This window comes from Coenobita brevimanus, chromosome 8 (assembly GCF_032717465.1).
Source record: "Coenobita brevimanus isolate Jiangsu-jjx chromosome 8, ASM3271746v2, whole genome shotgun sequence".
Lineage (NCBI taxonomy): Eukaryota > Metazoa > Arthropoda > Malacostraca > Decapoda > Coenobitidae > Coenobita > Coenobita brevimanus.
The window spans coordinates 47,951,629-47,977,194 of record NC_136961.1 but is presented as its reverse complement, the minus strand read 5'-3'; the positions used below and the strand labels follow the sequence as shown (position 1 = coordinate 47,977,194).

The 25,566-nt window shown below is 41.1% G+C and overlaps 1 protein-coding gene across 1 annotated transcript; it reads left to right on the top strand.

Moving 5' to 3' along the window:
• The first annotated feature begins 2,519 nt into the window (after positions 1-2,519).
• LOC145407987 (venom phosphodiesterase-like) lies at positions 2,520-25,086 on the top strand. Its single transcript, XM_080278794.1, has 14 exons — positions 2,520-2,681; positions 3,691-3,843; positions 5,451-5,594; positions 7,158-7,268; positions 9,822-9,929; positions 11,496-11,727; positions 13,531-13,612; positions 14,476-14,611; positions 16,470-16,655; positions 18,972-19,194; positions 20,025-20,240; positions 21,453-21,654; positions 22,465-22,615; positions 24,898-25,086. Exons 1-14 carry the CDS (start codon positions 2,520-2,522, stop codon positions 25,084-25,086), a joined length of 2,295 nt encoding a protein of 764 aa, XP_080134920.1.
• The last annotated feature ends 480 nt before the right edge of the window (positions 25,087-25,566 follow it).

Here is a 25,566-nt window from a genome sequence, read left to right as displayed (position 1 = left end):
TGGAGGCCCTGAAGACCAACCATGAGGAGGCAGACACCCTAATTTGTGCACATGTCAGTCATATTGATAAAGGCAATGTGGGAAACATAGCAGGAAGGGCATCGGACACGGATGTTGCCATCATCCTACTGAATCACTGTCACCGTTTCAACTCCCACATTAGGATGGATGTAGGGACATCAGCCAAGAATGACAGACGATTCATAGATATCACTTCCGTCAGTAAGGCACTGGGGTCACCAATGTGTCCAGCACTTCCTGGCTTCCATGCCTTTACAGGTTCAAACTACACACCTGCATTCTACAAGAAAGGGAAGAAGCGTCCGTTTAAAATCCTAGAGGAAAACAAATGCATCCAAAAGGAATTTGGAGAAATGGCTCAAGGAAACTTGGGAACAGAAGCAGTAGAAACAATCATGTCCTTCACATCAAAATGTATGGTGCCAAAGCAAATCACACACATTCTCTGAACACGCATCGTTTCAAGATCTTTGAAAAAATGTATGCACCAAGAGCTACAGTAAAGAACCCCCTCGAGAAACTGAAGGGTATTGATGCATCAATGATTCCACCTTGTGAGGCTGAAGTCACCCAGCAAATCAAACGCCCTACATTTGTTTGCCAAACTGTGGGCAGATTCCCGTGAGAAAATGATACAGCAACAGCCCAACAAAGATGGTGGATGGGAACTGAAAAAAATGTCTATGAAATCCTGTGGTTTGATGGACCCCAAATGCCAGAAACACTTGTCCCAGATGAATCATCATTTGAAACTGGTGCAGAGGATGATGACAGTTTGTTGTTGGAGTTGGAACCCAGCTTCTCAGATGAGGAAAGTATGCCATCATCTGATGAAGGATAGGAGCCTTAATAACAAGATATATTTAGGGCTGAAGACACAGAAAGGTTCGAAACACAACAGCTTGGTACCTCTGTTTTGAATACATTAAGATCTAAAGTCTGTTAGGTCACTGAATGTAAAGTGACCTTTGACCTTGTCTTAAATGACCTTTTCACAATATACTCTTGTCTTATGTTGGTGATTATTGATGAAGGCACCAACCTTGACGTTTTCCAATAGGTTTCAGTTCTGTCGGCCTCATGTCAGTTAAAGGCCTATCAAAGGTCATTCAGTGTAAACTGGCCTTTGACCTTGTCTTAAGTGACCTTTCCACCATGTAATCATGTCTTAAGTTGTTGTTTATTGTTGGGGCGACCAAACTACATTTTGGAAGTGGTTTCACTTTTACAGGTTTGATATCAAATAAAAATGTGCAAGTAGCCGTACAGGGGTCAAATGGTGCATTTTTTTTTTTTTTTTAGATTGTCATTAATCTGTGGTACAGAATACTGCAAAGTGGAGGTCTTACTACCTGTTCTGAAGAAATTCATCAAATGCTTCATTTTCATGCTGGTTTTATTGGTATATCATGCATTTTGTTAGTATATGCTTAAGTTCATCAGTTTTCAGGTCAGGAAAACCATTAATCAGTGACCTTTGACCTTGTCTTAAATGACCTTTCCAACACATAATTCTGACTTAAGCTGGTGATTCAAGATATGTTGACCTTAGTCTACAATTTCTATATAGTTTCAAGTTTGTAGCTTCTGTGTCAAATAAAACACTAATTAGCACTAATTAGCATCTGTCTTAAATGACCTTTTCACCACAGAGTTTTGTCTTAAGTTGCAGATTCATAATTAGTATCGTTTTCCCAACAGTTTAGCACAGGAGTTAGTCTTATAGGCTCTATGTCAAATAAAAGTGATTTTGGGGATATTTTTAAAGGGCCCTCCTGCCCCACCCACCACTGGCTGCACTTAAGACAAAGGTTCCTGTGGTCAGGTAGGCTACCTGTACATCACCACCAGTCAAAGCTTTTATAGCTTCCATGTCAAATAAATCTCAGCTAGCTCCTGGACTAATACACTTATTAACACTTTCTGTCCAATGAAGCATTTTTTCCATTTATTCTTGACTTGATTTCCAGATTATTTTTCTGAGCTTGAGGGAGAAATTATGTTCTGAAGGGGTTTGATGAATGCCATATCTAATTTCACCCGGTCAGAAATCTCTCCTGTGCTGAATGAAGATGTCTTGGAGTAGCAAGAGAACTTCCTAGTTATGTTTGTGAATTTGTTGCATATGGGCATGTGCAGTAGGTGTGTGTGTGTGTGTGTGTGTGTGTGTGTGTGTGTGTGTGTGTGTGTGTGTGTGTGTGTGTGTGTGTGTATGTCTCTCTCACTCTCTCTCTCAACCTAATGAAGGATCCCAGATTCCGTTCAGACCAGGTGATGGCCGAGTCTAGTTATATTGGATAGATATGGCTAGTAACCAAGGAGACTCATTCTTACCTCATTACCCAAGACTCATCCAATTCCATGCAACCAAAACTTAACATTCAAGTTGTAGGAGTGGCTCAGTTATCTCATGCAAAAAACAGACATTATTATTATTATTATTATTATTACTACTACTACTTCTACCGCACTATATTTTTGGGATGTTTTTGCTGCAGATGGGCGTGGTGGGCATAGCAGCGGTGGTGGTGGTGGTGGTGGTGGTGGTAGCAGTGGGTGTGGCAGGAAAGCCCCACCCTCTCCCCCACCCTCCTCCCTTCCTCCCGCGCCACCTGGACCCCGCCTCCTGCCCCCCCTCCTACCAGCAGCAACACCCGCTGGTCAGTACTCACAGATTCTCAAGGCCTTCCCACTCCTGTCGTTGCGGTATCTTTACTACCAACAACGTGGGATCGTGGACTTAGCGGTTTTGCGTCGTAACTACCATAGCGATTTTACTCGTATACTGCTACTTTTATTATTATTATTATTATTATTATTATTATTACTATTATTATTGCTATTATCAGTAGTAATAGTGGTTGTTGTTGTAGTAGAGGTAGTTGTAGTAGTAGTAATAGTACCTGTTGTAGTAGTAGTAGTATAAGCAGTAGCGGTAATGTAGTAATAGTAGTAGTAGTAGTATCATCATCATCATCATCATCATCATTTTGACCCTTTTTCATATCTAGGAGATCAAGAAAGGAGGAGAGTAGAAAAGCTGGAGAACTGACAACCACATTGGCCAGGGAGTTGGAACACAGGTATTTTCCCAGCATTTGAGCCTCTGAATGTAGGATGCTTGGAAAGAGACTCTCATGATGTTTGCGGATCCTACCTTTCCCGTTTGTAATACTGCTGTGTTGATGGTCGTGAAAATGATCGTGATGATAAAGTTGGTGTTGATGCTAATGCTTATAACTTAAATGATGATAAACGTGATAATAACAGTAATGATAGTAGTGATAATGATTATTTCGTTGGTCATGATAATTGTGATGGTAATAATGCTTATTATAACGCTGATTATAGACAGTGATAATAATGATACTGATGACAATGATGATGATGATGATGGTAATGACAGTAATGATGATGATGATGATGATGATGAGGTGGAGGAGGAGGAGGAGGAGGGTAATGAGGATCATGATGATGAGGAGGAGGAGAAGGATAATGAGGATGATGATGATGAAGAGGAGGATAATGAGGATTATGATCCTGATGATGATGGCGATGATAAAGATGATAGTGATGGTAATGACGATAATGAAAATTATTACGTTCCCTTTATTTTCTGTCCCGCGCATGTGTGTGTGTGTGTGTGTGTGTGTGTGTGTGTGTGTACAGGTGTTGGTATCATTGGACGGGTTCCGATCTGAGTACCTAAGCCGTGGGTTGACGCCTACCCTGAATGTCCTGGGTGAGAGGGGGGTCCGCGCCCCCTACATGAAGCCCTCCTACCCCACCATCACCTTCCCCAACCACTACACCCTCGTTACCGTGAGTACTCAATCCCTAACGTTTCTTACCCTACCCTAACCTAAGTTCAGTTAACCTAACCTGTCCTATATTAACCTAACCTGACCTAACGTAGTCTAACTCAACCAGCAACTTAACCTAATTTGGTGACCTACTTCATCTTACACTAACTTATCTTTAGCGAGCCTTACTAAATCTGACATACAATATATCCAGCAACTTAATCCAACAGCCTAACTTAAACTGACCCAGCGTAAGTTATTTTAACTAAACCCTATCCTATCCTATTCTTCTATGCCCTGTTCAGTCCTAACCTCCCTACTCTACCCTATCCTACTCTATCCTACTCAATCCTACACTACTCTACTCTACCCTATCCTACCTTCTCCTTCTCTGCCCTACCCTACCCTTCTCTACCCTACCCTACCCTACCCTACCTTACCCTACACTATCCTACTGTACCCTACTCTACACTCCCCTCCCCCTCTCAACCCTACCCTATCCTACCCTGGTACCCTACCCTACCTTAGCTTGACATAAACATGATTTAATGTAACCTAGTTTAACAATATTTAACCTCAAATGGACAGTTCAGTGACCCACACAGTTGTCAGGCGACTTTGTTCACGGCAATAACAAGTTTTTATGTCTTACCGCAGTGCCTCCAGATTTTATACAGCTTAGTGGAGGCTTTATCTGCAAGGGGTAAAAACAGCTTTCATTAACCGCTTGAATATTAGAGGTCATTCCTAAGCTACTGTATATCTAACTCTTCAAATTTAAAGCTACTGTCATGATCTTAATGAAATATATAGTACATGGCAGTATATTGTGAAGGAGGCTAAATAGTGTAATAGGGACTTCAGTGCTGCTACCGTTAGAGATCTTAAATACACTGAATTCACTCGTCTGGCAGCGGCAATAATAAACTACACAAGACGCGACAGCATGCGGTGACGCCTTTTATTGTTTTATTCATGTTCCCTCCGGACGCTTTTATTCAGTTAAAGAGAGCATTCAAATAGTGAAGTAAATGAAGGCTGTATGTAACCCTTCCAGTCTGAAAAGTCTACCCTAATTTGGACAACGTCGTCCGGGAATAGCAAGACTAAATATATTAAAAGACTCCTGGACTGAAAAGGCTAAGAAGTCTTTCCGAAGCTGAATAAAATCGCCTGGTAACAGCAGGAACAAACCACAGATCACAAGGACATGTCCCAGGTCTCGTCTGTTGCGGGAACGGCTCAGGCAGGATGACCATTCCGTACCCTTCATAAGTTTTTTTGTACTTATATGAGCCTGTTGTTTCTATATATATTAACTATGCTTTTCCACTTCTGATTGCATGACTGACAAGTTTTATCATGAAACAGCCAAAATGTATGCGCTCCTTGCATCAGCAAACTGAACCGTCCCCACAACACACGAGATAGGAAAGCGCAAGGTAAGGAACACCCTGAGCCGTCCCCGCAACACACAAGATAGGAAAGCACAATATAAGGACCACCCAGAGCCGTCCCCACATTACACGAGATAGGAAAGCGCAGTGTAAGGGCCACCCTGAGCCGTCCCCGCAATACACAAGATAAGAAAACGCAATGTAAGGACCACGGTGTACTGTTCCCCAGGGGCTGTATCCTCCATCACACGGGATAGTGGCCAACAAATTCTATGACCCCGAGTTCCAGGCCGAGTTCCGCCCAGGGAGACCAGAGAGCTTCAAGGCGCGATGGTGGGGAGGAGAACCCATATGGAAGACTGTGGAGAACCAGGTGGGTGGTGGCGGTTGTAGTTTGGGAAGAAAGTAATCATATAGGAGACTGGAGAGAAGCGATGGTACTCTCTCTCTCTCTCTCTCTCTCTCTCTCTCTCGTCTGTATGTCGTGTGTGTGCGCGTTTTTTATTTATTTATTTATCTGGAAGACTAAAAGAACCAGGTGTATGGCACTGTATGGTAGTCTGTAATGGAAGTATTTATTCAGAGGCAGGTGGGAGGTGATGGCTTGCAGTATGTAGGTGGGTGGCAGTGTGTAATAGCTTGTAGGGGAAATATTTATGGAGAAGCAGGTTGGAGGCACTGTATTGTAACATGTACCTTTTTTCACTTGTAATTTGTATAGGAATATTCATGGAGAAGTAAGTGGGCGGCATTATTTGACTTTGTAAAGGAAGTATTTACCCAGAAAACGATGGAGAAAGTGGTAGGTGGTAATGTCTTGAAATTTGGAAGGGGAAGTATTCGTGTAAAGGACTGTAGGTTTTCACATAGTTCTCATGCATGGACCATATGACTCATTTTTATCAATACATATTAATTAGTTGCCATTAAAGAAACGACTACTGGATAAATTTTAGGAGGGAGGGAGCATGTCCATGACTTAAAATATCGCACTGGCCAGTTTGTGAGAAGAATGTACGGTATGTAGCGAACCCAACATAGGCCTCTTCTGACAAGATACAGGTCACTTCCTGAAAAGCAAGCACATATAAAGAAGAAGGGAATTATTAGTAATAATAATACAGTAATAATAATAATTATTATAATAATAATAATAATAATAATAGTAATAGTAATAGTGCATAAAGATAATTAAATGTTATGGATAACCGTGGAAGATGGAGGCAGTTTTACGCATATTCCTCCCACACACTATACTGTACCTGGCTTGTTTTCCGGCCACTCTCACACCTGTAATAACATGTTGTGATTGTATGAAATTTGACGAGCCTCTATAACTGTGAGACAGGAATGAATCTCCTTGGTTACTAATCAAGTTTACTGTCCAGTCTGACTGCTCTTAGCCATCAGCTGAGACGAAAGGGGTTAGGGGTCTTTGTCAGTGTAGAGTCATCATATTATTGTGACCAAATAACACTTGCCACTCTAACTTGGCAAATACTATCATAATCACGTTATATCCATTATGCAGTTAAAAGAGAAAAAATAATTGATTGGCCCACTGGTACGTTGTGGATAATATATTGTATTTCCCTTAAGTCTTAAATAGGTTTGTATATAAAGTGATTGCTAACGAACTGTATCATTAACTGCCTTCAGTTCTGATTATTTATCCTCTCTTTATCAGCCTGTTATGATCACCAGGAAATATCAAAATTCGGTTAGTATCTGAAGACAAATGATTAAATTAAATTAGGTGATGATGATGATGTAAATTCGTGGTGATGATGATATTGATGATGGTAAGGTGATGATGATGATGATGGGGATGATGTAAATTCGTGTTGATGATGCTAATGTTGATGATGGTAAGGTTGAGTAAGGTGGTGAGGGTGTTGATGAAGATGATGACATTACCAGGCAATGTGTGTTTCAGGGTAAGGTTGCCGCCACGTACTTCTGGCCTGGGTCTGAGGTGGAAGGCCTGCGACCCACACACTGGTACTTCTATAACGAGTCCATCCCATTTACACACCGCGTACAGCAGGTAAGACTGTATGTGTGTGTGTGTGTGTGTGTGTGTGTGTGTGTGTGTGTGTGTGTGTGTGTGTGTGTGTGTGTGTTTAACCCTTAAACAAACAGAGGCCACTCACGTCATAAAGTCGTCTAATAGCACGAATTGTTGAGGTTTGTATTGTTGTCAGAGATTTAAAGCAAAATAACGTATCCGCTGTGCATCCATTGTGCCACCTCTCCACTTCTTGCTCCATGCTACGCGGGCATCTGGCAGCGCTGATGACTGGACTGTCGCACTGCCATGTTGCAGAACGTCTACCTATCAATTCTTTTATTCCTCGAACTGTATATCTGTGGATATCGCTTCCCCGGAATAGTTTCCCTCTAAACTTCAACCTACAGCTGTTCAAGTCCAATTGTTACAGATTTTTTATGAATGGAGGACACCTGCAATCTGGTGTATGGAATATTGTTTTATTTATTTTTCCTTCCTCTGTTCATTGTGTAAATAAAAAAAAAAAGTCCATTCATCCATCATCCAACCATTTTTTTTTTTTTTCCCATCAGGAGCGTAGGGACTTACGGCAAAGTTGCTCAGTCCTGACATTTAAGGCGAGGGTCACCAGCCCCAGTCTTACCCTAATGGCGTTATACAAGCAGTAAACCCTAGTTATCCTTCAAATACCCGTACAGGCTCCATCCGGTTGGAGCACTTTGACTCCCTAGACCACCAGGAGTCATTTGGTTATGTGGTTACCACTGAGCGCAGTAAATGGTTTCCTGGGTTACACGAAATCAGTTGACTTCTCACACAGTTTAGAGTCACCTGAAAGCAGCACTACATCGAGCGAATGGATGCTGAGCTTCCCCACCTAGAAAAAAAAAAAAAAAAAAAAAAAAAATCCCGAGTTTTTAGTGACTCCACCTCTTGAGAAACTTCGCTTTGATTCACGTTCGTGTCCTAAACTCCTTTATTCCAACGACTTATTATTATTTTTTGTGGGGGGTCTTGCTATCTTCTGACAGCTTCATTCAGCTTTGGAGAGAATTTTCGAACTGGAGAGGTTATACATAACCTTTATTTAGCTCTTCAAATGGTTTTTCAAAATCTGAATAACAGCGTATGAAGAGGGCAAGCATATATTAGTGAAACACGTCCCCCTACTGAAGGAGGTCAAACACTCTTTAATGGCAGTAACTTATTTTACAGTATTTCGACCACCGAAGAGACGGTTTCATGCAATTTAACTTTGGAGGAAGCTGTAGTTTCGGTCTGGTTAATGAAGACTATATACAACATCTTCATTTCCAAAAGTCTTTTCCTGGCTGAATAAAATCGTCTGAAGGTACCGAGAATCAAATATACATGGCGTCCTCTAGTTCAGCAGGTTAAAACTTAGAGGAAGGCATACCCCCAGTTTTTGACAATAATTTATGCAGCATGGGAGGAAGATAGGATTTGATTGGTGTCTGTATGTCGTTGCTGGCAGCACTTTGTAAAGTGGGCTGCAGGCCAACTACATCTAATGCTTAAAGGCGTTACATCAGTGACCGCGAAATATTGGGGATTTGCCTTCATCTATTTGGTTTAAGTTGAAACCTCATTAATCCAAAGACGTAACTCTGTACCGTGCGTTTCCTACTTCTACTCTGATTGTTAGATAACGTAATGGAGGAGTAAGGAAGAATGTATCTAGCATTTCTTACTCAGTACCTTCGAAGTTGAATTATATCGTCAGGAGACAGCAAGTATAAAGATAAAAATCATCCTAAGTGAAGTGGTTAACTTTTCCCAGTAATGACGTATTAGTTAACTATATTTCTACTATCTTCAAATGATTATACAGTATTCAATTTTTGAAAGACCTCTCGTATTGCAGGAATTTATGAAATCATATAGCGCCTGTAGTTCAAAGTCTGTCCCAAACTGAGGCAAGTCGTCTGAAGATAACAAGAATGTGATAAAAGATACGTTTCCGTAATGACGTGGTTAAGCATATATTGCTGATGGACGCCATAAATTACCATACTTACTGCTGCTGCTTCTGCTACTGTTGTTGTTTGTCGCTTTCTCTAGTCCAGAAATTCCGGTTCCTCTAGCGGTGGACAGCATTTTTCTTAAAGCCGAGTTCTTTTTTTATTAGTTTTCTTACTGCTGTAGCCTTCTCCTTATATCTTTATTTACATGTTTTCTTTGTTCTTCTCTCATATTTACTGTATTATGATTTTCTCGGTGGTCTACTTTAGTGGTTAAAACGCACCGGTCGAAGTGACGGTCTTGCGTAGGTTTGATCCCCAAAAGATGCCTGATGGGTTTTCAGACATGTTATATTACCAAGGGGAGCAGGATGGTCATCTGCCTTGAATGTATTAGACAACATGACCTCACCTTGGACTCATACACCTCGAAGGGTATAAATCAGTTGGCTCTTGTAGTTTTTTAATGGGAGTAAAATGGAACTGAGTGCTGTTTATTTAATTATCTATTTATTTGTTAGTATCATCATCATCATCATCATCATCATTTGCAGCCTAACACTCTAACCTCTTCTGAACACATATTTTGGTGTTTGTACATTGCCAGGTGTTATCATGGCTGGAGTTGCCGCCAGAACTACGGCCGTCCTTCATCACACTGTATATGCACGACCCGGACGACACAGCCCACGACTACGGCCCACACTCTCCACAGGTTAGTCAACTCTTTATGCTCACCCCATTACTGGTTTTCTGTTGTGGAATCCTCACTACCCGCTGATCATCTCTCTACTTATTTTTACTGTACAGCTGTTATACTCGATGTGAGTTTTCTGTTCTTTTTCCTTCCTTGCTTTTTTCTTTTCCTTTCCTTTCCTTTTTATTTTCCTTTTTGTCCGATATGAGCACAGACTTGACACACTCTTCCCTAAGTCTCAGCAGTCCCCATACGTACCATACACCTTCACATAAGACCACTTCAACACTAATACCGATCATTAATATTAAATACATCCCAAGGCTGTCTCACACTCAAGACTGGTGTAATGACATCGGCGAATCGTACCGGTGAGACCCGTGAAAGATTGCAGAAGTCCGTTGCAACTAAATTCAGATTATTAAACTGTTCCCTACTCCAGCGTGGGTGACGGACTCCACCCCTTCCAGCAGCAGATCCTTAACCATTAATCCATTGCCTCCCCCAAGTGTGGCACGTGAGAACAGAGGAAAATTGCAGGGCTGTTGCTCTGTTTGATTCCGCTCCTATCACTGTTGATAAACGTGATTTTAAGTACATGAATAAGAAAAGTATATTAAAGAAGTTTCTCCTGTCTATTTGCCCTCCAGTTACCAGATCTTCCTGTCGAAGTCTGAAAGATAAAAATGGGAATTAATACTGTACATTATTAGGGTTAATACATGTTACATGTGCCACGATGACTGGTGTGCGTGATCGTGGGTAGAAGAGGGGAATACCCTCTGAAGGGGTTAAGTTAGGTAAAGTGGCTGAAGGGGTTAGGCTCCGGTGCGTCTCGTGGTTGCAGGAATTTTGTTAGGTCAGGCCACGTAGCTGAAGGAGTCAGATTCATTCATAAACACTTGCCCTCTCCCATTTGCGGCAAAGTGAGACGAAGCTTTAGATATCGTATAGGTTGTTGCATTTTCTTCAGTTAAGGAAAAACCATTTGTGATAAAGTGATTAATAAAGTTCCAAAAGTCTTTTCTGAGCGGAGGAAAATCGTCTGAAGATAGCAAGGATAGAACAGAAATATGTCATCTGATCCCAGGTTCTTATGACCCACTTTCAGCAAAATACAGTCATTTGGCGTTAGCTGGAATAATATACTAAATAAAACACGACCGCAAGTGTGTCAAGATCCTCAGAAAATACTTCCTTTGTTCCCATGGCGATAGGTATAGCCGAAACTGATAGAGGCAAAGGGACTGGAGGAGCTCATAGTGGCTGTATGTAAACTTCTCAATTTGAAGTCTTCCAAAAATTGAATACAGTCACGTAGCTATACCAGAAATGATATAGGGTGCGTCATCGGTTTCAAGAGATCTATTTTCGTCTTGATGCATTATGTTCTTGTTGTGTTCCTCCTGGCGACAGATTGATGTGAGGCTGGTAGATATAGGATAGGATATGATAGGGTAGGGTAAGGTAAGGTAAAGTAGAGTAGGTTAAGCTGGGTAGGGTAAGTTAGAGTAGGATAGGAGTGCGTAGGGTAGGTTAAGTTGTTATCCTTCATAAAAACTTGCCGTGCCTCCCTGGTGGCAGCTTACACAGAAGCTGGTAGAGGTGGACGGTCTGGTGGGGTCGCTGGTGAGAGGGCTACAGGAGCGGGGTCTGGTGTCGTGCGTCAATCTGCTGGTGGTGGCTGATCACGGCATGGCGGACGCTGGCTACAACAGGGTTATCAACATCACACAATACATCCCGAACATCATCAACACAACCAGATTCTGGGACGGGGCATTCGCAAGATTTGAACCCAATGACGGAAAGTTAAGTGAGTGTTCTATGATTTTGTGTTGTGAGTGCAGTGTATGGTATGTGTTGTGTATGTGGTGGGTGTAGTATATGGTGAGTCACGTGTATGTTTAGTGCAACATATTGTGACTGCAGCGTCTTTAATGAGTTCAGAGTATAGTGTAAATAGGAAATAGGTAGCCGATCCTGAGTTACGATTTTAGAATGAGTAATTGGAATGCTAGAGGCGAAATGCTTGTTGAAGTTGCAGAAAAAAAAAGTCTTTGGGTGATAAATACCTAAAAAAAAAAAAAGAAAAAAAAGGCGTGTGCATTAAGTGTGGAAAATAAGCTTAGTGTACTATGTCTGGGATGAATTTGTGTTATTTTTCGGTAGGCACTTAATCGTGAGGACTTGTTACCTGATAATATCGTTAATGATATCGTTAGCCGGAGTATTAAAAAAAAAAAATATTTCTTCGGGCTGAATGAGACTGTTTCTGACGTATCTAATATTTCAAACTGAAAACCTTGAATATGGTGACGTGTATGTGTTGATATATATATAGTTTATTCTTGCAGTTACCATATTATTTTATTTAGCCTACGGAAGACCTCTTATAGTGAATGGGGTGAAAGAAGACTTTATAAAACCGCTGTAGTTTGAAAAGTTACACTGAAACTGAGCAAAATCATCCAGTGCTATCAAGAACGATGATAATAATGGTGGTGGAGGTAGTTGTGATGATGATGATGATGATGATGATTTACCTCTTCAGCAGCAGGTACGGCTGTGTAAATTTAGGTCCTTGTTACCATCAGACAGTTTGATCTTTCAGCTAATGTCATACGTCTTATAGTGAAAGTTGTCCAGATAACCTCAAGAACCTCTTCGTATTTTCTGAATCTATACTGTATATTAACCTGGTAACCCTAACACTATTTTTGAAGCTGTTACTTGTAATTATTTTTCTGAACTAATTATTTTCGTCTGGCAACATCTGACAGTATTTTTCAGGACCTGTTACTTTTATGTGGCATTATTGTGTTACTGAATCTTTATTTTTATATGGTGATTTTCAACATTATTTTTTCTCCGAACCAGTTTTATTTATCTGGTAACAAATTATTTTTTCTGAAAGTCACCTTCATTGTTTTTGCTAAAGTTTTATGTGGTAATTTGCGACATTATTTTTCTCCGAACCAGTTTTCATATTGCCTGGTAACTTACATTATTTTTTTTTCCTGAACATGTTGCTTTCATTTTATTATATATGGTAATTTTCAGCATCATTTTTCTCCTGGTAGCTTACATTTGATTTTTCCTAACATGCTACTTTTGCGTTTTTTTTTTGTTTTTTTTCTGAATCTATATTTTTACCTGGTAATTTCTTACTCCACTTTTTTCCATACCTGTTATTTTTGTATTTTCTGAACTATTTTTGTGTATGATAATTTCTGACATGATTTTTTAAAAAGCCTGATACTTTTCTGCCTTTTAAATTATACTTGTATTTGTTAAATGCTGACATTATTTTTTCGGAACTAGGTACGTTTAATTTTTCTTCTAAATCTGGCAATTTTCGATTTTTTTTTTTTACCAATTCCTTTCATTTTTTTTTCTAAACGCATATTTTTATTTGGTAATTTTTGACATAATCTTTTCTGTGCGTGGTACTTCTAAATATACTGTATAGGCCTATATAGATTTTTTTCTGAACCTATTTTTTTGTCTGGTAACTTCTGGCATTACCCTCAGCCTATATCATATGTTAACATTTTGCTGTATTTAAACTCTGAATATACATGATCTGGTATTTTTTTTTACATCATTTATATTTCAGGCAGTAAGTACGAGATGATGAAGGCGTTATCCTGCCAGAGGCCTCAGATGAGGGTGTATGCCAGGGAGACACTGCCCGCTAGGTAAGAGAGAGAGAGAGAGAGAGAGAGAGAGTTAATAACCAGTCCGACCCTAGAATGTCCCACTCGTTTTATTCACGCTTTCAGACGATTTTATTGAAGTAAAACACACACACACACACACACACACACACACACACACACACACACACACACACACACACACACACACACACACACACACCATCAATCACTTTCATGAGGCAAAATATTAAATTCAACCCATCTGCAACAAGAAGACTAATACATAAACAACAGATGCTATATTAATCACCAAAGGCTCAGTTGACAGAGACAGATACGTAACGCTGTAGCACCTAAATAACTGGGCAACTCCACTGTCAGGTTATGCAAAGTCCCTCAGCTCCCACCCTATCTACCCACACAAGGATGGTGGACCGCTGAAGAGCAATTTCAGCCTGTTGCCCACCGAGTTCATATATATCTGAGCCTGGGATGACAACAACATGCACTTTCAACCTAGTCGCCACAATCTAAAATTCTACACATATCAGGCAAACACTGGCATCTTTTGACACATATTCTTTCCTCGTACCGTCAAAGAATGGGATCATTGCCTATTTCATATACTGTACAGGGGAGTACAAAGGAAAGCAAACAGCAACAAACCTATTGCTTCATTTGGGACTGTCTGTTATAGGAAAGGTAATGACTGTTGCAACTATTCCATGAGAGAAAGGCAAGGATAAAGCACGAGGGCTTACTCTTGACATTTATAAAATCTGAATCACCAGCCATTATATTCCTCCCCCCAGCGTTAACCTTCCCGCACGACCTTCGCATACTGTGCTGTCCATGAGCAGCCCTCATTAGATATTCCCTGTATCATTATTGTTGACCGTTAGGTGGCACATGGGTCGCCAACGTCGTGTGGAGGATGTGGTGGTGGAGGTGGACCCCGGGTATACGGTGGCGGGGGACGACACATTCACGCCAGACCTTGGAGAACACGGATACGACAATTATTTCCATTCCATGAATGTGAGTACTCCAGTAACCAGAGCCTTAACGCAAGATGTATCGTACAGCCAGTGTTATCAGTTTTAATACTGCACGATACATTGTTACTCCCAGCCTCATGTATCTTATCAATGAGAGTCATCCATGGTCAGAGAAACGTACCCAACCTTTATGGTTAAGCACCCAAAGATAGTGAGAAATGGAAATGGTAGACTAATAGGTGAACTTATCATCCTGGGTGTACCGTATTGTGTATTATAATGTGTTACTACTTACTGTTTTTATATTTATACCAGCACGAGAGCGGACATTATGAGTTTGTATGTGTAAACACTTTAACACAATAACTCAAAAAGCTTTCATCCGATTTTAGATAAAAATGATGAAAATTGCTGAGGGACTGCCAGTGAGGAAATCTATCGTTTTTACAGCAACAGGTCAGAGGTCAAGGTCGCAGGGCTAGGTCAAACGCTGACCTAGGAGAATCAGCTTAAACATTTTTTTATCGGATTCAGACCAAACTTGTAACTGTTCAGGTTAAGGCAAGAAAGAAGTGTCACTTTTTATTACAGGGCAAGGTCAAAGTTCGACCCGTGTACCTGTATGTGAACAAATTATTTTTGACCTGATTTGCACCAAACTTGGTAAAAGTGTTAAGGATCAAGCAAGGGGTTGACTTATATATTTTTAGAGCAATAGGCCAAAGGTCAAGGCCACATGGCGAAGTCAGCTAACAACAGTTTTTATCCGACTGAAATAAAACTTTGTGGAACCAGTAAAGGTGAGGCAAGAGTAAAGGATTCGGAATATCGGAGCAGTCAGTTAAATGTCAAGGTCGCAAGGAAAGGACAAAGGTCAAGGTCACTTGGCAAGATCAACTTAGGCAGCTTCGATCTGATTTAAACCAAACTTTGCGGGAGGGTTGAAGGTCAAGCAAGGATGAAGGATTTCGATTTTGAGAGCAGTCGGCAGAGGTCAGGGTGGCAGGGCAACGTTAAATATTTGGCTCTTATATTAATTTGTGGGAGCACAGGTATTGCAGTCTCTGATTTCTCCCTGCTCCATTCTCGTAGCTACCAGACTATTTTAAGTAAGTATATTAGGAGAGCATCCTAGTAGTAAAAGAGTTAATGAAAAGTATATCTTCCCTCATTAGATCGACGACTGTAATCTCTCTCTTGAAATGAATAAATCTATCTGGGGATGCTGAGAATAAAATGAAACTAGAAAGCACTCAGCGCGTACCTTCGCCAACGCCCCCACCCCCCAAAAATAATAATACTATGGTTTCCCGCTGTAATTCCTTTTTCCTACCAGGCAAATAGTTTTACGGTCTCGAATAATCAATTACTTCTACGGCTTTAGAGTGCCCTGAAATAAAGTCTCAGAGAGGGAATACCTCCGCCGACACCAGTAAAATTGATTTTCTGCATACGGATCCGGATCCACCTCAAAATCTAATCAGCTCTTCCTTGACCCACTGCCTGCCTATCCACCAAAGTTCACTGAAATCAGGTTACAACTTTGTTTTTAGAAATCTGGTACACAAACAAACAGACTTGGATGAATACATAACCTCCTCCAACTTGGTTCATGGAGGTCAAAATACGCATCATTGATAAGAAAATAACCATCTGTTTACGATAGCATATATTTCAATTTAATCTGGCTACCACTGGGAAATATTCATCAAATTAAGAAGGATCTCTGATAGTGAATGTACATCATGAAATCTGTATCCAGTCTCCCGAGTTTTAAGTATTTCAAACTGAATAAAATCGCCTGGAAATAACACAAATAATATGTAAAGTTAACCTGCCCTTCTCTTAATGAAGAAGTTTATAACACGGGTCCATATCTGAGTGTATTTGTGTTTCAGGCCCTGTTTGTTGGCCACGGTCCTGACTTGAAGCGAGGGTATGAGGTTGAGGCGTTCCACAACACCGAGCTGTACAATCTGATGTGTGACCTGTTGAAGATTAAGCCCGCACCAAACAATGGCACGTGGGGGGCTCTACATCACCTACTGGCATCACCACCACCACCGCCACAACCACCACCTCACGTGAGTCTCCATCACAGCCATCACTACCACCAACACCATCACTAGCATCCATCGCCATCTCCACCACCATAACTATCACATCACAGGAGTCCTCTACAACCATCACTACCACCACAACCACTACAGTCTTCATTACCTCATTCACCACCACCACCACCTCATGTGAGTCTTCATCACCACCAACACTACAACCACGACCACCACAATCACCACCTCCCGTTCTGTATCTTTCATATCTTTCTTTCTTGTGGATACCACCTTACTTTTTCCTTTGGATGGGAAGAAGGGTGAGGGTGATGATGTTGATTAATTATAAACGATACGTACAATTGAATGTTACGTTAGTATTTTCTGTGTGTGTGTGTGTGTGTGTGTGTGTGTGTGTGTGTGTGTGTGTGTGTGAGAGAGAGAGAGAGAGAGAGAGAGAGAGAGAGTTTTAGGGCTTTGTGTAGTTCGTGTTTGTGTGATTTTTAGTACTTGTGCCCGGTTGATAAAAACTCAGTTTGTGTCCTGTCATACAGGAGCTTAACATTTTTCTAAATCAATTTGTCCCTAGGCAGACTTAAAGAAACTTAAAAGATTATTTACGATGATGAAAATAAAATCATAAGTTTAGAATAGGATAAGATAATGTTATTAATCTTCTACCTTCGTACCAAGTAAAACTCAGTATTGTTTTGCTCTTCGCCATCCTGAGTCAATAAAGATAAACATTCTACTTACCAACTCGTATTCGAAAACCCGAATTACCTGTATGACGTCAAAAGGAGCCAATTTCAAACACTGAAATGTGTTTTCCAACAGCTATGTAAACCCTTGCTACAACAGAGTACACCATTTTGCATCAACAAATACTCCTGCTTCACCTTTGGCTTACTTGACTCACGATTTATATGCCCAGGTAAAATAAATTGATAATAAATAGATAGATAAATAAATAAAATCATGACAACACAGGAACTATTATTCTTGTAAATGTTTTAGTGCCAGACGCTGCTTTTTCAATTTTAGCACATTGTTATAACACATTTTAGAAATCTTGATGTATACTGTTTCCGTAAATGATTTATACAGGTGTATACTTGCTGCTGAACAAAGAATTCGTGAACGAATTTATCTGCATAACTGACCGTTAAGCCTCGTTTCCCTTCCAATTATTCTGTATACCTTTTATAAGTAATTTATCTGGTTGTGCTAAAAATAATATCTAATATTCACTGGCGTGAAGCAGACTCAGGTCCAAGGGGGGGGGGTAGAGTGGGGACAATCCCCGGGGTCCGGGCCTAAGGGGGGGGGGGGCCTCAAGATAGTGTTAACAGGGAGGAAAATATAGCGTAGTTCACTATGTAATGACATATTGGACTTCCAAAGAAAATATGTAAAAGAAAGTAGGAGTAGTTTTATCTAAACAAATTAAAGTAAGACTGTGCATAACATTTATAGTACAGAGTTGCGTATTGCTGTAGTTCTGTCATACTGAAGGGGCCAAGGAATATAAAGAAACTCTGACTCGCCGATTTCCTTTGTTTTAACCTCTTATAGCCATACCAATAAGAAATATATATACTGCATGAATACATGACGAATGATAGTAATCTATAATATAGTCATTTGTTTCCTTCCATTACTTAATAGTATTTCTCATTTTTCTTTACATAATGTGCTATAATTTTCTTACAGTTATTGTTGTTGTTTTATAAAGAGGAAGGGGAAGCTGAAATGGCACACCAAGATTCTTTTGAAAGTACACCAACGTGCCGTGACACACTGGTTGGGGAGAAGTCTGGCCGTAAGCTACACTTGGTGTATGATAATTATATTCAACACAGTTTTCAGGGGAAGGGGGGGCCCGTTGTTGAAAATCTTGCCGCGGACCTGATAATGGGTATCGGTGGCCCTGGAAGCCGTAGCTTCAGGATTCTAATATGGAGCATTGCTAAAGTCAATAAAGTCTACGGAAGTGATGTACCTTATTTCCTGAATACTTTAGTGGACTGCAGACAGACAGGTCTGCGTCTAGAGATGCTGCCGCATCTCAAAGGCAGAATTTCTATCCTTTCTAGTAGCCTGTGGGATATTGCGATTCTCTCCATAGCTTAGTTAGAAATATTTATAAATATTAAAAAGATCCCCCAAAGTGTAGTGGAGGTATTAGTGCAGTACTGTTTTGTCAATGTTATGGTTTGTGTATTTGTGGTATTAATGCACTGGTTGTATCAATATATTTTATTAGTAGTAGTATTTATGTTAATGTAGCAATGGTAATAATGAAGGGATGGTTTGTCAGATGATATTAATGGAATGTTGGTGGTTCAGAGTGATGTTATGGCGGTGGCGAGGGTGCCGAGTGACATAGATGAGGTTGAGCACCGTTCGCATACCGGAGGGTGTGAGACGGGGGTGGAGAGTCGGTGGGTGAATGAATTGAGGGCCGCCCAGGACGACCATACCCTCACATCCACACACCTCCCATGGGGCATCACCGACACCACCCCACTCACACCGACACTAACACTCGCTCTCCATGACGCCATCACAGGTTAGAACACATAGATGAATAAATGCAGAGGTTACATTCACTCCTATTACCTCTTTCGGGGCGTAGAAGGGTCTCAGGCTAATCTTCTGCAGTCCAAAGCCAAAGAGAAATATAAATCAAGGCTGGGTTGAACAGTTATGTTACTTCTGCCGTATTTCCAAGTAAGTTGATTCATTGTTAATCGATTAATTTCCTGTTTTGGGAGTATTGCATATTGCGAGTCAGATGCTGCTACCAGTCAGTATATTTATCTGTTCTTGATTACAGATACTTTTGAAAGTATTTATGATTCAGTTACCGTTACTTGTTATTATCATTATTGTTTTATTACTTCAGAAAATCAGTATATTATTAGTCAAGTAGTGTTACAGATTTTAATATTAGGCTGAGACTGGAGACTTCAAGAGGTTTGCAAGAAGATATGTTAGTGTTTACATTAATATATGGGTGTAAGACTTTGCTGTGGCAGTTACTAATATGGAAAATGTGTGGGCTGCATAGAACAGATGGGATAAGAATCATAGCTAATGTGGAAGATGTAGAGTAAGGAAAACTATAGCACAAGGGTGGAAGAGTGTATTTAAATGGTGTGGTCTTACAGAGAAAACAGATATGGACAGGGTTGTGAAATGAGGATCTGTGAGTGGGAAAGCCATGACAGGTCACAAAGGTAAATGAATATGGTAAATCTGGAAGTAGGCTGATCATCTGTCAATAATATTTTAGAGTCTAGATTATGATAGTCTAGTCTCCAGGTCCATACACCTCGAAAGAAGTGTTATGGGACTGACTAGATATCGTTTCTGATTGCTACATTTTTTTCCCCACAGCATACTCTCCTCAGCTGAAGTTGCCCAGATATATCAGCTTCAGCATCGCCAACGCCAGGGGCAAGGCGAAGTGTAGTTTTGGCGAGACGGGTTGTGATGGATGGTGTGAAAGCTGGCACAGTGACGTGAGGTTAGCGGCACACCAGGCCCCCAGCTGTGCACCATTACCCTCCATGGCAGAGTACAACGTCACCCTCCACCCTCTCTTCCCGCCAGGTCAGTGACACGACACTCTAGAACGTCTTACGCAAGGGATAAAAGAGTGCTTGTGTTCAGCCCCCGTAACCCTGATAGCCGTAGAGATAGTTTCAAAATATGTGACTATTAGTCATACAACTAATTCTTCTGCCTACTTAGTCACTCTTTCTTCTCCACTGGGCTCTTCCGATCACAGTCTGATCTCTGTGACCTGTCCTGTTACTCCCTGTAACACCATCAGTTTGATCTTGTGCTTTGCATTAGCCTATATTCTTACTGCTAGTAGAAGTTTATGTTCAATGTAAGAATTTCAAGCAGCGAAAAGGTTAAGCCGTAGCATAATTAACTTCGCCAGTTCGAGAAGTGTTTCAAAATGTGGACTACGTGATCGGATTTAAGAAGTTAAAGAGTAATGTCTGTCACAAAGGCGCAACCAATTGGAAGGACCTGAGCCAGTACTTTCTTGACTCCCCATGTAATTAGTATTGCTTCCGTGACCGAAAGCTATCTTACTGTGCTTTGCATATTAGAGAAGTTATCTTCGCATGCATTCCCTTTTTCACCCCCCCCCCTTCCCCCGACCATTGCCCAAAAGCCATGGTTTAATTTTTTTTTTTTTTCCAAATGTCATCCAGTAGGAGTGGCTTCCAGAAGGCAGTGACGTCACCGTTCTCCTGAATCACGTATAATTTGTGTTTCTGTCAGGAATCATGCTAAATCTGTTCTTCGTCTTTCCTAAAAACAACTTCATTCTAAGTACAATGAATCTTCCAGTCCAGACTGATCTCGCTCCATCTGGTACCTTGCCAACAGACATCCAGTGACTACTTTTTTCTCTTCCAATCACTCTGCCGTTCTTCCCTCCAGAGAAAGCTGAGCTCTTTGCTTAAACTTTTACTTTTAACTGTACTTTGGATGATTCTGTTACTGTTCTTCCGTCTCTTACTCCCCCCCCTCCCCCGACTTGTTCACGCCTGACAATATAACTTCTTCAAAAGATGTATTTTCTGACATGTTTGTTGCACAGTGATATATGTATTGCCTAGTGATTCATTTATTGTACAGTGATACATTTATTGCGTTCCTCTATGTTTATTGCACAGTAATGTATTTGTTCCAGTGATACATTTATTTCAGTTATACATTTACTGTACAGTGATACATTTACTGCACAGTGATATACTTGTTACACGGTGATATATTTGTTGCAGAATGGTATATTTCTTGTAGTGTTCAGCAGTGATGACGCAGACCACCTGCCGTGTCTGGTGAGCAATGCAGTGCCATTCAGCAGCCAGTTGGGACAGCGATGGCAGGAGCTGACTGAACTGTTGGTGAAGTGGCAGTCTCTCTTCGGCCCGCTCAACATTGTCGCCGGCCCCGTGTTTGACTACGATGCTGACTCACTAGCTGACGACTTCACCACCGTTACGTAAGTTGGTATTATACCCGTTTTACTCCAACTTGGTCTCAAAATGCCATCTCTCCATCTTGAATGCTGAGGTGTAAGATCAGATTAACGGTAGGATATTATGCTAGTCACGAATAAGTGCCATGGAAAGGACGTAGAGCCGTAATATTGTCTTTTTTCTGCCACTGTGTTACGCGAAATAAAACTGCATAGGATGAAAATCAGGTTAAAATGAGTACGTATAACACATTCACTGATAATGTAGTTAATGTTTATATATTTTTTTTCCAGACAATTCTATTCAGCTTAGGAGAGTGCCATATTACCGAGCGGGTTAATGAAGGCTGTATCTAACCCCCCACATTTGAACAGTCTCTTGTAATGAATAAAATCATCAGAAGGTGTCAAGATTAATGTAAAAATACGTCCTGAGGTTGAAGTGGTTAACATTCACTACAACGACTCTCTCTCTCTCTCTCTCTCTCTCTCTCTCTCTGACTTTCCAGACTGGTGGAGTTGTCTATAGCCTTCATAAATCCCATCAATATGCGGTTATCCTTAAGTTCAGTTACGTCCGCAGGAAACAAGAATACCCCGGAAAAGACGTCATCGTACTGAAGGGGAAACAATCACCACGATGACTGATGTTGATTGATATAATGAGAAACTAATAATACTAATAATAATAATAATAATAACTCCAATTAAAGGCGCTGAAATATTCACTTTGATGAAAATGATAATGGCTAAGATGATGGTGATATTAATGAGGATTATGATGATAATGACTGATTTGATGATGATGATGATGATGCTTCTTATCTGTCACAGTGATGGTGGCAATGCGTTGGTACCGTCTCACATGTTCGTGGTTGTGACACGGTGTGTGATGTGGGTGCCCAATCCTCACCTCTGTCCTCACAACCTGCTCGACACCCAGGCGTTCATCTACCCACAGCACCTGCCCGTCACCAACTGTATGGTTAGTATGGTCAGCAGGGTTACTTAGAGATTGTAGTTAGAGTGAGTTGAGATTCACAGAAAGTTACGATCATCACTTGTCTGTCGTAACCAGGATCAGGTGCTGTAGAGGGACGCCTTCATGTGGTTGCACCAGTGTGACTGGGCGGTCCCACTGACCCGTTATACAAACGTCCCTTAACTCCTCAAAGGAGGATGGTGGACTGCAGGAGGAGGGGAACTTCAGCCAGCAGTCCACTGGGTTTGCATTTCAGATGAAGCTGGGGCTACAATTGCTACTACCAAGATTTCATTTTGTAGGAGGACCAAGGGATATGGAAACTTTCTGCATTCTTCTTACCCTGTCCCTCCTGGAAAAACAAATCACAGTTTCGACAGGGAACTGATCATAAGTGTGTTTGTGATCTGGCTCATGGTTGCTTAGATAAAGAGGATACCATAATGTCTGGCGAACGATGGACTGGATGGTTTTAGTAGTGACAGACTGTAAGTAGGTCATATACTTGCACTGAGCCGCATAGCAGGAAAAGTATGTGAGAAGAACTAGAAACTACTGTATTTATGACATTTAAGGGGCTGTGAGGTACTGGAGAGGGACGCTTTCGTGTGGTGGAAACATAGGTTACCTGAATATACAAACATTCCTCATCTCCCTTAATAACCCCAAAGGAGGAGAGTGGGCTGCAGGAGATGGGCAACTTCAGCCTGACGCCCGAGTTCACGTTCAGATAAGCCTAAAGGTATAACAACAGTAACAACATGGATCTGAAAAAAGTGTATGCCAGAGTCAAATAATGAAAGATTTTCCATATGTAGGCTATGGTGTGGATGTACAAATGTTGATTGGTATGAAAAGTTTTTATGGTGGTACTGAAGTATGTATTTAAGAGTACAGAAGAACGATTTCCAAGTAAGTGATCGGTACCACTGTTGGAGTGAGGACAGTGGAAATAAGACTCTGAAGGAATGTGCATGCGTTACACAAAGTGAGAAGAATAAGAAATACAGTACACAGATTCATGAAGTATATGGAATGAGGAAGTCCGTTGATAAAAAGGTAGGAGAAAGTGCTTAAATCGTTTGATTATAGAAAAACTGTAAAAGAATATAGATTGAGAGATGAAAAGAATACATGTGAGTGAGTTTGAAGTTGGGGAGGAGGCTTGGTAAACCAAGAAGATGGATGGCAATGGTTAAAGAGTGGCTGAAAAAGTGAGATACTATATGGAAGATGAGGATGCTAATGAATTGGCAGGTGATAGAAACTGATGGATTTAATCCGTCACACTCACACCACCAACCCCTTTTCGCCCACCCCAACCATCCCAACCACTTCTTTCGGCCATCATCAACATCATCCTGAGTATGTCCACTGCAGGAGAATGGCCTCGGCCATATTTTTCCACTCTGACTTGTTGGCTGTATGCCTGTTCCATTCAATCCCACCGAATTCCCAAATCTCATCTCGCTATCAAGTTCTCAGTCTACCTCGTCCTCTCACTCCATCACTGTTTATCCATCTTATATTTCGTCTACGATGGACGTGGCCCCCCAAATCCATTTGTGCTCTTTGATTGCAGTGATTATATCCTCCACTTTCATCTCTTCCTTTATCCAGAAAACTCACATTTTACCTTTCCATGTTACATCTAATGTACAGTATTCCTTTCAGTTCCTCACTGAGCACTCTAAGTTTACGTTCCAAGGATTTTGTTAGAATTCACGTGTCCGATCCTTAAGTTATAATAAGGACAGTGGGTATGTAACAGCAGTTACTTCTTCATGTAGTTAGCCTATTTAGTTCACTGAATCTCTCCATCCCATTTCTGTTCTTCGTTTGAGTTCATTATCATGAACTGGACTAGTCTTGACTGGGTACTCTGGGTATATGTGTTCCTCAGCACATTCTAGTTCATCTCGTATTTCTACCCACCTTACCCATTTTTATCCTCGGCATTTGACCTGCAGATTACCAGAGGCTCTCAGAAATCTTTACGATTGATTCACTTTCGTAACTTAGATTTGTGTTTGCAGGGAGACTAAAGGCATGTGGAGATTCCACAGTCCTTTCTTTGTCCTTCCTGCTGAAACAGGTATATAAATCTACGACAGTTTTCTTTCCATAACTAAGATTTGTTTGTGCAGGATAAACAAAATACATGGGAAGATTCTGCACTCTTTCCATTGTCTTTCCTAGGAATACAAATGACACTTATGACAGGAAATTGATCTTCAGTGTGTTTGTGAATCTGTTCCCAGTCTACCTTCCCCATGACCACACAGGAAGGCACCCGGTTCGCGCAAGAGTTCAGTGCGCGCGTGGTGGAGGTGGAGATGATGACAGGCCTGCGCTTCTACCCGGCACTGCGCCACGAGGACAGCGTCAGGCTGCGCGTGAGAGTGCACTCCAATGTGTGGGGGCGTGAGACTTGGTGGGACAGACTGCGCAACAACTTTATTCAAGAAACCTGACATGGTGATTGAGAGGGGCGCTTTCCCAAGGTGGCACCGATATATCTTGGTGCCTCACTTGCCTGGTTACATAACGTCCCTTAATTCCTTTCCTGTCCCTTGAGCGGAGGAGAATGGACTGCAGGATGAGGGTACTCGGTAACTTCAGCCTGCAGTCCATCGGGTTCATGTTCAAATGAGCTTGGAGCCATAACAACAACGAATCCATCCATTCTAATCTGATATGACTGAACCTGAAATTTCACCCATCTGATGTAACGTCATTTAAAAAGACCGAATCATATCAAATGAATTTCTTCCACTTGATCTTACCTAAGCTGACCTGCAGTTCGTCCACCTTAACTTGGCGAAGATTTTCGCTCTTTTGCAGTTTTTTTCGCAAAGCTCGGTGAGAGACTACAGTATCTGTGGCTCTGCATCCTTTTCATAACACTTTTCGTTACACGCATCATATTATAGTGTTAATCTTGTCACAGCACA